Below are 17,204 nucleotides of genomic sequence, written 5' to 3' on the forward strand. Positions count from 1 at the left end.
GCAGGTGGGGTGGGGGGTGTGCAGAAAAAAACAAAACCATAAGAACTTGCTTCTGTATTAATGAGGTACTGCAACACCAATCTTTTCTCTTCCTCTTCGTGTACGTGAGATGTAGTATCTGGTGCTCGTGATGGCTAACTATTAAATGCAATGTGACCAGAGGTCACAGCAATAAATAAATGATTGATTTTGCCCAATTTTTAATGAATTTAAAAATTGAGTCCAAAACACAGCCCTGACATGGGCAGCGGTGCTGACTCACTCCACAACCCTGGCCACCTCCCCTCAGCTGGTCAAGTTGTTCACCAGCTGAAAGCAGAATGGCACCGAGAAACAGAGCTGAGTTTCGCTCCCCTGGGCGGCTGTCAAGGGCTCACCGGCAGGGCTGCTGCAGCAAGAGCGACGAATCGAGAGCCATCCTGAAGGGCTCTGCTGCCCGGCATCCATCCTCCCATCCTGCCTCTCCCCCACATTATTTGACAAAGAGAAGGAAGTAACGTGGCTGTGAGCAAGCTAGTTCTGTCACTGGTCAATCCGAGGAGTCTTCAAACATATCCTCTTCCCCTGATTTCCCCTTTTTTCCCCTTCCTTTCTTTTTCTCCTCTTCTCGTTACCTACTTCCACCAGCATAAACTTGCCTCTGTCCTTTCACTTCCCTTACCATGGCACGATTAACTCCCCTCGCACACTAGCCTTCGTACTTGTGCTTGCACCCCAGCGTGGCAAAAGGCAGCCTTTAGCTTCAGGTGCACCTCTGGGCTGCCTCCCCAGGCGATCAGCTCCACTTCGCAGGGGCAGCATGGACCGTGGGTCAGTACGGCCAGAGTCAGGGAAATCAGACAGCAGTTCAGACAAAGAAAAGTGAAGTCGCAGGTTTTGGTGGAGGAGGGAGAGGGAGAGTGGAGCAGAGAAGACGTACGGCAGCATCCGAATCCAGTGCAGACCTTGTCCAATCTTAACAGAGCAGCTACGATATCCAACAGATCGGGAAGGGTATGACATTGCAGTAGCCCCTGTGAGTCCTGCCTTGCTAGCTAACAGCAAGTACCCACACGACTGTACAGGCACGACCCGCTGATTTCTGAGCGGGGACAGTCAGCTGGAACTGCTGCTAACAGACTGCTTTGAGAACAGAGCCTTTATTGGGATGCCCGTGTAAAGTTTCCTGTTTTTCCTAAACGTGGTTCTGTCTTTCTATGCACAAAAAGTAAACCTCATGCAAAAGGGTAAACAATCCAGAGAATCGTACACCTGCAGCACGGACAGCACAAGTATCAGTGGTCAGACAGCAGCCTACAGACCTACTGGTCTCGCATGCAGTGATAACAGAACTCTTTAGCAGCTGTTATAAATAACCAAAATAATGAAAGCAATGAGCAGAAGGCATGCTAAGCCTTTACTTATAAGGAGGGCTTGCAATAAGCCTTATAAAGAATCTGCCTGGCTCACATGCTTGTCTGCCTAGCACAGGAATCGTTTAAGGCAGGCCAGTGTTTAGGAATTCCAGCTGAAGCATGCACCAAGGAGACGGTGTTCATTTTTCTTCTCTTAAAGTACTTGCAGCAGCACAGCACGCGGACGACAGAGCTAACAGGTTCTTCTTTAAGCACTGCCAAGCGAATCCAGGAACGAAGCAAGATGGGGTTAGAGAAGCTGCAGAGACGTCAGAGAATCGGGCAGGCCTGCGAAACAATACCTTAAGACCCCTGCTAAGCAGTCCTAGAGACAACGATAAAACTAATCTTACCTTTAAAGTTGCCAATGAACAAGCCGGGCAGAATCTGTGAGAAAGAAATATAGTATCAAATATAGATATCTTGTGGTAACACAATTTGACAAAGTTCAATTTGCATACAGGATGGAACATACTACTTTAGCAGACTATTGTCAAATGCACTCTAAAAAGTGCTGACGGCTTTTCGTGCATCTCTGCAGCCGTCTCAAACTACGTTACTCCAGGTACACCACACTTCGAAGGCTTCCACTGACAACTGGGGGTTGTTAGTAACGTGGACGCTGGCATAAAGGGTGCTCTCCGAGGATATGAGAGGTGTTTTACGAACATGGAGTGGGCCTCACAACCTGTCCCTCCCCCCCACGGCGCGATAAGAGCTGCCCTTATTTAACTAATGATGAAACTTCAAAGGCAGAAGGCAATTTGCCTAAAGCTGCTAAGCAAGCTGGATAAAGCACTGCAAAACAAACTCCAGCGAGACTTTCAAAGTGCAAAACCATGCAAGGGGGGCTGCAGCCCCGCTGGGCTCCCTGACAGGGCAAATCGCTGCATACAGCTCCTTGTGCGTTCAGAGAGTGAGAACTGATGAAAGCCTGAAAGTTGCATTTTCCTCCCCCAGCCCTGCTCGCTCACAGCGCCTCTCCTAGAAGCACACTCGGGTCTCAGTTACAGGACTTTCCTCAACTTGTGAGCGTCAAGGTCAGCCCGAGGGCCGGCCCCGCGCAGCCCGAGGACACGTGCACGCACAGCCGGGTAAACATGCGGCGCTACCCCTCCCACCCTTTCATAACCCTCCCAACTTGGAAACGGCAGCAAGGACGTAAAAATAAAACAACGGGCAGACCCAGCTCGTGCCTTCTGGCCAAAAATTTCATTTTCTGCCACCTGGACAATCTGACCCACGCCCACATCCTTTGAAGGGACCACGAGTGCGGCAGGGCGAGCGCGCGATCCGTTTTTCCTCGGCGCATGCAGAGCATGCCACCCATACAGATATGTCAGCACCAGCTTCCCAAAGCCTTAGCAACACCCAAGTGTCATCGCAACAGCAGCAACAGCATCTCCGGCGTGGCTATTTAAAGGGAAAACTCCTCCCGTTTTGCTCAGCCCGGCAGCCGCAAAGCCCCGAAAGCCACGGAGGGCTTTTCGTCGGGGATTATCGCTCGATAATCCCCCCCCTTCGCGGCAGCCTTCCTGCCGAAAGGCGACGCGGCGCACCCCGCAGAGCCTCGCGGGCCGGCAGAAGGACCTGCAGAATAGCCCCGTATCTGCCTTGAGGCCGTGCCTTTCACCTGATAAAAGTGTTGTGGTCGCTGTTATCCACCTAGGCTTATGAAAAACAGAAAAGACTCAGGGTTTCCTGGACTCACTCATTATTTTAGGCATGCCTGATGACTCTGCTAGAAGCCAGGCAAGGCATCAGATGCCAGCAGTTGCTCCAAGGAGCAGGGCAGCCAGCGGCCATTGCTATGGGCCCGATTCTGCAAACTAAAACCATGCTCTAAAGCAAAAGAGAGTCTAATTAGGAACCAATTTCACTAATCAGGCCACCCGAGCCAGCTCCCTCAGCTTAAAAACCACCCAAACAGCCTTTCTGGTAGTTTTAAATAGCAGCCTGGTATCTCCTATCTGCAGCCCAAGTCTCAAATCACAACCCCGCTGCTGCACAGCACAGCCTTTTAGACTCCAGGATGTTATCCTGCATCAAATGCATGCTCTCAGGAGATGATGAAAGCCTGAATTCCAGTCGCAGTCATTAAGGTTACACATTATAAATTAAAGAGATACCAAGAAGCACTGGGGCGGAGGGATTGAAGAAGGAGGCTTTTTAGATGGCTGTTGGCAAAGGCGGAAAAGTCCAGAAGTTTGCTTTTGTGCATTACCAAGCGATGCTGCGGGCTCGGTAGAAAATTAGGACACCGTGCAACCAAGGACAGCTGTCACCCCTGTTGTCCTAGTCATTCTAGAAGCAAGAAACATTACTCTGGGTGAAAGCTACCTGGAAAGAAGTGAATCTTCGTACCATGCTGACTAATACTTCGGCACCAGACTACGGCTGGGAACTTTCAGCTGTGTCATCTCACACTGCCTTCAGTAACTGCAACTCCAGGCCGCGCAAAACGAGGGCCGATGGCTGCCAGGGGCGTGTGAGAGAAGGGGTGGGAGTCAGCAGAGAGAAAAAATAAGGTGGTTGTTTTTGTCAACTCCGCAACCACCGCTTTCTGAATAAAAACAGTAGCCTCTTTATATAATCCGAAACATTGAGAAAATGACCACGGACTAAATAACAGATGTTGAAGCGTGCACAGCCGAGCAGCAAGGGGAGCAATGCCTGTCCTCGGCCGTGCCTCACATGAGAGCGGCTCACGTTCTGCACCTCGCACGAAGGCACAGCCCTACAGCGGGCAGCTAACGCTTCTTTATCAGTCCTCCTGGAAAACGTGCCTCTCTGGAGAACGGCTTAAAGAGCTACTTTGCTGCTCTCCCCTGTTTAGACAGATACTTAATACAGAGCATCCAAGTTCTTGCCCAGCACTGCTTCCAGAGGTGCTGGTGCTCTGGAGAAGTCCATCCATCAGGCTTCCTGCAGAGACAGCAAGATGCTGCGGGAGGTGCAGATGCACCCACCTCGTCAGCCAGCAAAGGAGAGGGACGAGAACTGGCCCAACTTTGCTGACTTCCACAGAACTGCACGCGTCAGCTGCGACTGTCCACGCTGGTTTACATGCCTTATGAATCAGCTCCCCTTCTTGCAGAGATAACACTCAACTCGCCCCACCAGAGGAGTCTCAGAATAGCGGGCAGCTAACTAACCTTAACGGGACGCAGGACTAAGAGCCAGGAAAAACTCTTCTCTAATCATACCCTGTTCGCAGATAATCAAATCTGAGTACTGCTATCTCCGTCGATCTCTCACCATCTTGGCCGCTAGACTTCAGCTCCTGGAAAACCGTCTTCATAATTCTCAACCACAGGCTTCAGCTTGAACTTTGTTTACAAGTCAAAGCTAGACGTTTAAGCGCAACGACAAACCAGGCCAGCCAATTTCCCAAGTCAGACTCCATTACTCATTCTGTACTTAGAAAAAAGATTAAGAAGCAAAGCACCGAAAATTAATAGTAGCTACGAGATGGGTTTGAAGCCACCACATAGTTAGTAGTCAATTGCCTTTCTGTAGCCTTAACAGATAACATTTCTCTGAGCAGCATAAAAAGAGTATTATAAACCAATGCTTTTGGTTTAATTTGGGAAAAATGAGGCTTGGATGGCCTTAATAAAAAAATAAACACAGGTAATTTTACTGAGAAAACTAAAGAAACCCCCCAACTTAAAAATAAACGTATGACAGGCCTCAAGCCCTCCAATCAGCACCAATGGCCACGTAAGGTCAGGTGCAATTACTATTTGCTATGAAATACATCAATATCATGTGGCAGAAAAAGAGGAGGGGACCATGCCACTGAGAAAGGCTCAGCATCCAAGAGCAGCAACAGCAGCTGTAGCAGTCTCCGGGGCTTTTCCTTACCCATACCCATTACAGGTCACCACTAATCCTCTTCCCCTGGCTCCAGTACAAAGGGATTCTCTAAACAAAATAATCCACCATTGGATAAGCTGCTTATTTTCTTCTATTGTGCACATGTAACTCTACCACGAAAATAAAATCTGTTGGAAACCAAGGTAATTTGTATTGGCAGACTACAGCGAGTCAAGGAAACAGCCCCCAGCGTCGGCGCTGGTGACTCCACACCTCTCCTTGCCCCTCCAGCTCTCGCTGACTCACAAGATCAAAAGGAACAGATGATCCAGGGGCACATTCTGAAGGTGGCAAGTCCCAGACCTGCACACGGGACCCCTACAAAAATAAACCCTGATGGCCAGTACCCAAGGTGGCTGTAGCCTCCTTAAAGGAGCCAACTCTCCCAGAACTGCTGGACGTTTCATCCTTTTGGTGACAGCGGTAAGAGCAGAGGGGAAAAACCAGAGCAGTGCAATGCTCGTGCTGAGCGCCCCGGTTGGAGCACGGCAGGGCAACACTGAACAGAACCCAAAGGACCAAATTTCCCTGAGTCACAGAGAGCCTGCTCACATGGTACCATAGCGAGACACAAGGCAAAGAGTGCTAAGCTTCAGGGGGCTGAGAATTGTCTTTTTTAACGTTACAACATTAACATCCCCCACCAAAACATTCAGAGTGACAGGATAACTCCAAACTTTCCCTGCAACATCCTACAAACATCCCAGGAATCTGAGGGAAGCCTCTCCAGCTGTGTTTCTTCCTCACCGGCCACTCCTAGAAGATGCCTCCAAGGAACGGCTACGTATCACAGTGTTATCCCCAGAATTTAAAACCTGGGCCAAGAAAGACCAGGGGAGGTGCTACTCCTACCTACTAACTCAGCTGGATTAGCCACCCAGATCTTTTCCCCACCTGAAGTCTCTTATTTCACTGTGTCTATCCACGGGATGGAAAGGCTTCACCTCCCAGGTAGCACACCACGCACTCTGGATGGTTGCCAGCCTGACTTTCAGAGGCAAGGACGTCAGATGTGGGCAACCTGCAAGCAGCTACCTCCGGCTCCTCTCCTTGTAAGGAGGCCGCGCTCGCCGTGAGGCTGCTCCCAAAGTACTCAAAGCAGGATGTCAGACAGAAGAGATGACTCAACTTCTGTTCCTCGTAGTTAAGCTATATATAAAAGGCTAGTTACCACCGCACTTTCAAACCTGAGTTTAGAACAGAGGTGGAGGTGCTGACAAAAATCACAGCTGCCCTTCGACAACCGCCACAAGGCGCCGGGGGAATCGGCGCTGACAATGAGCCCCCACTGCCAAAAAGCCAACACCCTGAGCAGCTCTGCTCCATCTTCCTTCCTCACCGCGGTCTCCACGGGGCCGAGCGCTTTCCTGTCCCCCTGGAACGACACCAGCGCCGTGGCCGATACCTGCTGGGCGCTTTGCCCGGCTGGAGCCCGCTCAGCTCCTGGGACAGGCTCCAGAGGGGCGGTGGGCATTTTTGCAAGCCCACGGGAGGTGGAGGGGCTGAGCTGCTTTGCTCTGGCCCTTGCTGGCTCTGAGGGACGTGGGCTGAGGCTGGGGGGCTTGCCAGGCTGCCGGGGGGTGACATGGTGGCTGGGGGTTGGGAATATGGGAGGGGGGAATGGGAGGCGGAGAGGGGGAGGTTGGAAAGGGGGTGCTGGAAGGGGGAGGGCTGCAAGGGGGGTGTGGGAAGATGGGGCTGGGAAGGCGTGGGGCTGTTTCGGGGAGCAGGGCGGCCAGGCGGGGACGGCCGGGGGAGCATCACCGAAACCGGGGCCGCCCCCCCTCTCCCCGGGCTGCGGCCAGGCAGGAAGCGCGCCACGGGGAAAAAATAAAATAAAATAAAATGCCACACACGCATGAAAAAATAAATAAATAAATAAATAAATAAAGCAGCCCCGAAACGCGCCGGGGACGCCCTCCTCCTCCCCTCTCCCTCCTTTGTTCGGCGGGCAGGTGCGGGGGGCGGCGGGGCCGTGCACCCGGCGGCGGCGTTACCTTGTTCATGCCATTCCCCATGGCTCCCGCCGCCCGCACGCCGCGGACCGCATGGGGCACGGGCTTACTGCGAACGAGGGCGGCGGGCAGGGCGAGGCGCAGCCCCCCCGGCTCGGCTGGGCACGGCTCGGCTCGGGTCCCCTCCGCCGCCCCCGGTAGCCGCGCCGCCTCCCCGGGCGGCCGGAGCCGCGGAGCCCCCGCCGCGGGCGGCCCTGGGGGTTGTAGTCCGCGCCGCCGCGCCGCCCAGCCGCACGCCGCCCGCCCAGAACTACAGCTCCCGGCGGCCCCCGCGCGGCGCGGCCGGCACGCTTGCCCCACCTGGAGAGCCCGGCGGCATGGCGGGCGCCGTGAGGGCGGAGGGGGGCAGCGCCCTGCGGAGCGGGGTGGGACGAGCCGACGGTCGGCGAAGTCCTAAATTAGTGCAGTGGGGAAGGAAGGCAGGGATGTAGGGCACGTGCACAGTTCATTTATGCAAGGGCAGGGCACAAGTGTGTAAAATCTTCCCCACTGACCAGCCCGATAACCTGCCCAAGTAACACATCCATAGTGGCTCACGTCTCATCTCCCCCATTAACCGGCCCGATATCCTGCCACAATAACACATCCTTCGTGGCTCGCATGCACGAGCAGCAGGAGACATGCTGCTGTGCAGCTCCCTTCAGGTGCTCTGCTCATTTATACAGGCATTGGTACGAAACATACAAGATTTTTCATAAACACTTGAAATATCCTGCAGACAACTGCGTCGTTATTCACAGTTGCTTTTACATATATACTAAAAAAATAAATGCAATAACGTAACTAAACTGATGTCCGTGTGCCACCTGTGACTCAAGTGCTGTGGCGTTCATAAGGCACGCCTCGGTAGGGCTGAGCAGCTCGGGGGCACCTGCAGCCCCCGGGCACGCACTGGCAGGGTGAAAGATGGAGAACAGGGTAACGCCGACAGGCAGCGTAGCCAGGTATCAAATGCCTGATGGATGAACTCTGGAAGGGCTGGGAGATGAGGGACTGGGAACGGTACGTAGAGGCAGTGGTTGCCAATACAAGCATGCTCTCAGGGAGTGGTTTCACAACCTGCAGTTGTAATTTAATGTTGGCTGTTGGCAAACAGACGGTCATGCGTCCTCCGTGCTGCCCTCAGCAGTACGCGTGCCCCTTTCCTTGAGCAACCCCAGCAGCGAGCCCATTTGGAGACCCAGCCCCACAGGCGGCTGGGGGCGACAGCCTGCTCCTCATGGGCCCAGACCAGTGCACGAGGAGACTGGGAGCAGACCCACACGCCTCGTCATTAGATTGCCACATCGTCACAAACCGGTGCTATTCCCACAGAAGCCAACGACACGCTTGAAAGCTAACAGAAGTTAAGCCATCGGTTCCTCAAACTGGGACACCTGCCTGGAAACCTGGGAAACTCATGCCTTAAAACAGCCACGTCATCACCGCAGGTGCTTAATTTTCAAGGGAAGGGAACATGCCCGCCAGCAGCGCTGCTGGAGCAGCACAGCCCTCGGCAGCTGATGCAGGACTGACTCTTGAGCTGCCTGCAGCTGGCAGGCAGTTCAGAGCCAGCATCCGTGACAGAGGTGTGCCAAGCGGCTGGCGAGGAGGCAGGCTGCTAGCAAGAGGTTTGCTGAGTAATCTTACCTTGGGCTTGTAAGAGGAAATAAATAAACCAGCACGGGCTGCTGAAGCTAGGCCACTCGTATCTGGACTGGGTGGGCCTGGGAGCACTTCTGAGCTACACCTCAGCCCGTGTTATGGGGGGCTTGGGGCCCCTCCTACCTTCTACATTCCTTGGTTTCTTCCACAGGACCATGGCAGCAGGTCAGTAGGAAGCCATCTTATGCTTCAGCCCGGACCATTTTGGATCAGGATCTTATCTTCACCACGACATCCCCACGCGACCTCTGCTCACAGCAGGACAGGGGGACACCGAGGAGATGCTGCTTTTGCCTTTGAACCATGCCTGAGTCTCCCCCTCCCTGAGGCTCCACAGGGTTTGTGGTGTATATCATGTCTTCAGTTGCAAAAACATCAGAGGAGCTCTTTGTAAGGCTGGAAGGATAGCCACCCGACTTAACGTACTTCACTTCTCTCCTTCCTTCCTCCTCAGTCCTTCTGAAAAGCATATCAGTGAGCTTTATCACAGATACTGGCTTTAATATTTCATTGGCAGAGCTCTCCAGAATGCAATTTACTTTATTGTCATGCCACACAAAATACAACTGAGGTCCAAAAGGTATGAATAGCAGCTTGCCATAATAACTACTAAACACATTCTGCCCCCAAAGTGAAAGCACTCTTTGCCAGAAACTCTGGCAAATGGTTTCATTACATGAGACAAAAAGATGAACAATAAATAAAATTCCTGATCTGTGTTGTGCTAAGAGGTTTGCAATAACTGGAAAGCCTCGTGCTCAATATGCTGGAAGTCTTGCCTGGTCACTTCAGTTCCCCATAACTCGGTTTCTCCATCTGCAGAGGACAGTATTTCTGTCCTTTGCGAAGAGCCCTGAAAAGGACTGTGCTTGGGCAATACATGTGAAATCGTTACGTTGTCTTAGGCAATACAGACGGAATACAAGTGCATCTAGCTTAGTCATCTAACATTTTTCTGAATGGGAAGTGTCACGCAGCCTTCTCTGTTTTATTTTCAAGTTTCGTGACTCCCTTCAGGACATCTACTTCAGCCTGCAGTGCTTTCCCTTATTAGAATTTTACTGCATGTGTGCAGCTTTCTACAGTGAAGGAACGAAAATTAGAGTGGGAGAGTGCAACATACCAAGATTAAATAGCAGTGGGAGGAAATCCACATGTACCTTAAACATTTAGGGTGATGTATAGTATCTGCTTTTCTTCCCCACAGCTCTAGAGGGGAATCCTGATATAGTTGTCAGACCCGTCTCTCTTGCCAGTTATTCCAAAAACTGATTGTTGCAGTTCTTCACTGCTGTTTAATAAACTATCACATAATGCATTTATGGAGGCTGGTCTTCAGCAGACCTAAAACAACGCATGGTGTTCATTGATTGTTTCTTCCTGGGATCTTATTCTTTGTCCTTAATATTTGCACTGTTTTTAATGCTTTGAAAGTCCTTTGAAAATGCTTTTAGAAAGCGAGCTATCCTGAGATGATTGGAGTGAATAAACAAACTTGCAAAGAAGAGCAAAAAGCTCTTGCCAGATCTCATAGCTTTCAGTATCCCTGAAAAGAGCCATCACGTCAGAATGGCCCATAACCCCACAGATCTGGGGGTGCTTCTACTCGTCTGTGATATGGGGATGGTAAACTGAGTAATCTCCACTTCTTGACTTTGCACACAAAGGTAACCTGGTGATGCCAAGAGTTCAGCAGCAGCGATCGTCTTCTAGGCAATTGCCTGAAAACTAACAAACAGAAGCAAACCGATACCGAAACTAAGTCGACTTTAAAAAAAAAAAAAAAAGACAAAACTTCTGCTTTGACAGTATGTTGAGCTTGTTATGTTAAAAATAAATAAGTAAATACTCTTCTTATCCTCTGATCTCACTTTCTGTAAACCCTGGAGTGCTGAGCTCACATTCGGCCATAAGCAAAAGGTATCTCAGCTATCCATGATCTGCCAGGAACTGATAAGACCTGGGCTGGGTTCCCCTGAAGTGGCGTCACAACTTAATTCTCAGAGGTGGCAAGAAGGGTGATAAAAAGGATGGCTAGTCAGAAATTGTCAGTTTTCCTCTGAAATAGGCTGGTTTGACAGGAAGGAAGGGTTTCACCCGGAAATAAACAACCCCAAGCCTCATAAATATTCGTAAATAACACCAGTCTTGTTTTCTGAGTGTGCTGAGAGGGTGGTCACCTTCTGCCTCACACTCCTCTTGCCACCCCTTCCATTGATGGACAGCATCACCAGAATAAGGAGTGTGCCAGGATGAAAGATCTGAGCCAGCAGATGAGGCAAAAGTGGCAGAAAGGAGATTTTTTTTGTAGGCATACCCCTAGGCAGGAACTGATGATTCAGACAGGAGGAACAACACTAGATAATGGCTGAGAAAACTGTGCAAGATAATTTAGATGTAGGTTAGCTCCCATGGCAACCGTGTACCAAATTACTGCACTTCTGTGTCTCTAAACCTGCCAGCAGTCACTTTTGTTTGTGTGTTTGCTTTTAAGGCTTAAAAAAAAAAAAAAAGTTAATCCACCTTAATAATCATGTTGGATTGCAAATGAGGTGTAGATGGGATTGTCACGAGCCCCTTGGTTCAAACATTTAGAAGAGAGAAGTAGAAAAAATAATGCCTTGAAAATTCTGATTTTGCTAACCAGTTGGAATATACACAATTTCTTAGCCTTTATAGCCGTCAGTTCTAACCCTAAACTCATACTGCTTTGACTTTATTCCCCGTGTTTAGCAGGTCAGCCTGACACCTTTACCTCCAGTGCTTATGTAGGAAAGAAATTGGTTCTAGCAGGTCTATTTATTTTTCAGAGATATGTGTTAAAAAAAAAAAAAAAAAAAAAGTAAGGCATTGTCTACTAAGCCAGGATTTGGGAGAAATACAGTAAAATATTTGATCCCTAAAAGCAAGACTAGTATTTTCAATAGAAGCAAGGCTATCAAAAAGCATACTGCAAGGCACGTGTATGTTAATAGTTACTAAGAATAGTCCATTGCTGAGTGTGAATGAAAGCATCCAAACGCATTCCCTTGATAAGTTAGGTATGTATTTGTTTCTCTAGGCACACGTCAAAGTGTCCTCAAATGGAAAAACAGCTTTAAGCACTTTTTCCTAAGCACTGCTTCCAGATCATGTATGGGAAATCCTAGGGAAACAGGGTTTTCACAAAACGTCTCTGCAGGAGCCTGTAAACCATAATATCCATTGAACTTATCTTACATAGTCCATGAAGACTCTGGAGTAGAAAGAGATCGGTTTCAAAGTTCACATAGTAGCTTGGTGACCATCAGTGAGATGTTCACCCCTCAACAGGGAATCACTGGGGTATGATCTGCCTGAGGCAGTAGGAATCTCTGAACCCAGCCACAGAAGCAGCTGTGGTCAGTGCAAGGAGATAGTCCCCCAGCCTTCCCACAATCACAGGATACTCACGAGTGTAGGCTGGGGTATTCAGCAATTGCCACCTGCCTCCAGCCAACACGCTGGGCAGAGATCTTGATTTTGATTACATTTTCCCGATATCTTCTGCTTAATGGGATGTGTCTTAAGATTGGAAATCTTTGGAAAATTAAAAACAGTTAAAGCAACAGCTCTCTATCCCATATTTTGTTTTGTTGGCCAAAATCTTTTGGTCTTCTGTTGTAAACCATTAAGATATTCTCAGGTTAAGCATCAGACTCGGTGCCCCTCACCTGCCCTGCCTGCCTTCTGGAATTTATTAAAAAATGCGTTTTCTCTGTAAGTATTTGGCCACCTGAGACGTAACTTGCTAAAACCCTGGATCAACGCGATTACATCATCAATAGGACTGGATCAATATGATTAGGGACAGGAAATAAGTCAAGTACATCCAATATAAAGTGAAATAAGTCAAGTACATCCAATGTTGACATGTAAACCCATACTTTTCTGCACACGGCCTAACTTCAGAGTCATCAAACTAAAGGCATTTTCAGACATTATAATATTGCATATGCCTTGTCTAGCACAACAGGTGCAATCATCAGTTTAGCCGTAAAGTTATGTCACAGAAGAGAAGAATTAGTAGTCTGGGATGGGCCCCGTTTGCTTTCAAGTTGACAACGCTTTTACCTTCTTTTCAACCAGTGTCTTTCCAAGGGAAGATAATGTATTCCTGGTCATTAAGCTGATGTCTGTCTCCTTCTCCACCTACTGGACACCTTACAGTTCCCGGACATATTATTCACATCTGCCTCTGAGCTTTTCAAGTGTTTCTGTGATGTTTTAGCCTGGTGTTTTGGAGTCTCAGTCATCCCCTCTGCTAAAGCACCAGTAACACCTAGCAGGCTTCTAACCTGCCGGGGGTTAATTCAGGGTCTCCTTGTGGTCTCTTCTGCGGCTTTTTTGTTTGTTCTGATCCTTTGGTCCTTCACCTGAGACTTGCAACACTGGTTCTCAGATCAAATACTTCTCGATAGTTTCGCTTTCCTTTGTGACCCCAGCTTAGATCAACTCTTCTGTACTGTTCGCTTTACGTAAGAATACAGGAGCAGATGTATTAGGTCGTGGCAGAGATCTACATAGCTCCACATCTCGCAGCAGTGACAAGTAATGGACACCTATGAGAAACAGGGTGAGTACAGGGGGTTCCTTCCCCTTTTATATGTTCCAGTTTCTGGCAACCAGCAGTTGAGGTTTTTGAGCCAAGGGGCACACCCAGTCCCTGTCCTGAACATTAAGCTGTTTTGTTGTTGTTGTTGGTTTTAATATTAACGTTTACAGTGACTCCAAGATGTCTGTTGAGTGACAACATCTCATTCAGAACTATCTGCATTTGCTAGGGTTGTATTTTTCACAGATTCGCTATTTTGTATTCATCAGCACCATATTTTCTTTACCATTATACTACTCAGACAGCTGATGTAAAATCCCTGTGCTAATTTCTCAGGCAGCTTTTGTTTTTGGCTATTGGAAACAACGTTGTATCATCAGCCATCTTGGCTATCCACTGTCTTTTCAAGCCCATTTGTGAATGCGTTGGACAATGCAGGATCTGGCACAGTCTCCTTCCCCTGTCTTCCTCTTGTAACTTCCTTGAATTGTGAGAAATGATCAGTAGCTCCCACCTTTGCTTTTCATCCCCTGTCCAGCTACTGATTCACAAAGGGACCTTCCTTCAAGCTAAGGCCTTTTAATGAGCCCTCGGGGGGCTGCAGGGAATCCCGTGAAAAGTTTTCTGAAAATCACTGGTATACAAATGCTGGGGGACACTGGAATGGGGAGAAGGATGGGGAACGAGGAAAGGTGAAACAGTTCATCTCTGAGACCAGAAAGTTTCCAGTCTTTCTTATGTCTAAGCCTCCCCTGACCTGAGCAAGTTGTGCAGTCTGCCAGACCACTACGTGTGTGAGAAAGCAGTACATTTCCACTGAAATCCATCTGGCAATGCTGATGACGCTAGCTGAATATTCTGCTAAGCAGTGGATTTATTAAGTTTGGGTTTATTAGCTCATGTCTTTGAACTTGCTTCTCTAAGTAAAAATCCTCTGGTGTCTTCATTGCAAACAATCGTACTTTGATCAGCAAGAGTCGAACCCACTTTGATGGAATGCAAGAAAAACGAAGCTCTAGTTAGACTGAAGTCGAGTAGGGTTAATGCAGATTTACACCGAAGTCAGAGAAGGCACAGTCAGGGTTTGTACTTGTGCTGCCTAACAGGAACAGTCTATGCTGACAGTGAAGTCAGTGAAGCTTTGTCATTCATTTCGGTAGGAACAGGAACACCAGTTGTCGTAAAAGAATTACTTGACACAATCTTTTTTGTAAATAAAGAAGAAAGACGTTTCAGGAAATTTCACAGTGTCTTTTTTCTTTTTATTATTCCTTTACCTGCTTTGATGGTTACTTTATTTGTCGTCTGGCAGAAAATGAAACTCATTTCAACCTCTTCTAATATCCGAATAGAGCTATAATGCATGTAGATGGGCCTGTATTTAGGAGTGGTGCCAACACTGAGTAATTTTAAAATATTATATAGTTGATAATATCTGACCAAATATTCTAGAATAAGTCACTATAGAAATGAAGGTAGGTTTCCTGTGTGGCTTACAATATCATACTAAAATACAAAAGAAACCTGACTAGGTTTCAGTTATGAAATAATAGATACCGAGCCATTTTCAGATTTGCTCCGTATTGCTAATGTGTTTAAGCAGGTGTGTTTCACAAACTTTGTGAAACAAAAGCTCAGCTGAAAGCAAATCAACATTAGGAAGCAAAACCAGTGCTGAGTGATAGTGCTTAAAAACTGAGAAACACGAGTGGTTTTAAACAGCAACTGAAAAGATGCTTTGATGTTTTTTAAAGCACTGCCTTATACTCTAAAACATGTTATAGTTTTCTGCAGTTACCTACAAGACACTGCATCTTACATTCGTGTTGCTTCTGTGGTTTGGACTATACCAATCAAATATTAACTTCTGTCTTGTAATTTGAGCGTGTCAACAATTGTCGAGGATTAGGAAAACATGCTCATGGACCTAACTGCTAAAAAGCATTTGTTCTTTCCCAGGGCATTATCTTCTGCATACAAATGGGGGAAAATGGCAACGAACCTAAAAGCCTCATATCTCCACGTAACCAACAATTATCCTGTCGCTTCATAAGAAGAGAAAACACCCTTTGCAGCGCATGCAACGCTAGGCAAAAATGTTTGCTGAATTCACCTGATACCTGTAATGCAACATTTTAGCTCCGTCTCAGCTCAGAAAATACCCTTCCCTTGCACTGTAAACTGAATAAATCCCATGTCTGTGCAGAATGACAAGCTGTCTCTCTCTGAAGCGAGACAAGGCTCAGCCGTAGCACAGGCGGAAGCATTTAGGTCAAAGCCTGCTATCAGGGGCAAAGGTGGCCAACGTGACCTGAGGGGAAATTAAGAAAATCTGAAGAATTCTGGCTGATTTTACATACGTCCCTAAAAGCCTTGAATTCATTTGAATTCACTGCAGGCAAATCACTTCATGCCTTAAAGTATACAGAAGCCTTTTGACAGAAGGAATTGTATTGTATAGCTCTCCAGCATGACTTAGGAAGATAAGACATGAACAATGGAGAGTTATTAACATGAATAATTTTCCATGCAAATTGGAAGCACCACAGAACAATGCAATGGCTGTAGCTTAATGGCACCAGGTTGTCTGCAGGGCTGCACATAAAATATCACAGTAGGAAAGACATAACAAAGACAAAAGCTACTAGAACAAAACTACTTTCAAAAATGAGCTGGGGCAGCTGGACCACAAGATCCCTTTTTCTGGAAGTGGTTCCAGAGATTCAGTGCCCAGAAAATATGCCCGAAAAGCTAGAGCAAAAAAAAAAATACTGCAGATTTTCCAGACCTGAGGAACGCTTCATGAACCCAACACACAAATCTCAACACCTTCATTAGATCTGTCTTCATTCCACAGCCTGGAGTCAGCACGACTGACACAATTGCAAAAGGCTAGCGTCTATATTAATAAAACACGTTGGCCCCTGCGATACAGCAGGAAAGAGAAACAACATAAAGAGATGAGCAAATTAACATTTTTGTATGTCGCTATTTCAGAAGAGACTTCAGTGCAAAGGGTGTAGGAAGGAGGAGAGCTAGTGGAAGTAGCAGGTACAGGGATACGCATCCCCTGGGGTGGGTGGTTCATGTTGCTACTGTGACTTCCTCAAGACGCGTTTCTGCTTTCTGTGTTGCTCTGAATCATGCCCGAGCAGCAGAGCTGGTGCTGATCCAGGTGACAGTATCTTATGCTGCTTGAAGTAGCAATCCCAAGAAGCCCAAGGGGAAAAGAGTTCACGCAGCAAACAAAGCGCAGCTGCTCCACTGGCTCTTCTGTCCCTTCCTCACTAAAGCCTCCCCCACTTGTAAATAACTGACACCCACAGGAGAGACTATACAGAACAAAAGTTTCTCCGGCTGCTGTTTTGGTGGACAGCCTACATGGTAGCAGGATGCTCTCTGAAGCAGGTAGATCTCTTTTGGTTTATTCACTCCAACAGTGGGGATTATTTTAGAACACGAACAACAAAAAAAATGCATTCTGCAGGAAACCAAACAAGGCAAAACACCGACTCTTGAGGAACAGGAGCTATGACATCCCGTCCGTGCTGCAAATTCAGTGTCTGTCTGCCCCTAAAAGAAATTTGAAAGAGACCTTTAGTAAAAGGCGTTGCATTTGCTGAGTCGAATAGAAGAGCTGTATGTCTGCCTTCTAAAACTCCCAACTGTAGTTTATGTTTCACTGGAAACCCAAAGGTG

The 17,204-nt window shown here is 48.0% G+C and overlaps 1 protein-coding gene across 5 annotated transcripts in view; it reads right to left on the reverse strand.

Moving 5' to 3' along the window:
* The window catches only part of DUSP22 (dual specificity phosphatase 22), a 96,260-nt gene that overhangs the window by 34,446 nt on the left and 44,610 nt on the right, over positions 1-17,204 (reverse strand). For 3 of the 5 annotated variants that reach the window (XM_050708990.1, XM_050708991.1, XM_050708989.1), the window contains one exon: positions 1,748-1,781. The exons of 1 other annotated variant lie outside the window; for it this stretch is intronic. In XM_050708990.1, the coding sequence (XP_050564947.1) occupies positions 1,748-1,781 (34 nt within the window). Of the gene's footprint in view, positions 1-1,747; positions 1,782-7,270; positions 7,462-17,204 lie in introns of those variants that run through there. One more of the 5 variants, XM_035552728.2, reaches the window with a different exon arrangement.

Source organism: Cygnus atratus, chromosome 2 (genome assembly GCF_013377495.2).
Source record: "Cygnus atratus isolate AKBS03 ecotype Queensland, Australia chromosome 2, CAtr_DNAZoo_HiC_assembly, whole genome shotgun sequence".
Classification (NCBI taxonomy): domain Eukaryota; kingdom Metazoa; phylum Chordata; class Aves; order Anseriformes; family Anatidae; genus Cygnus; species Cygnus atratus.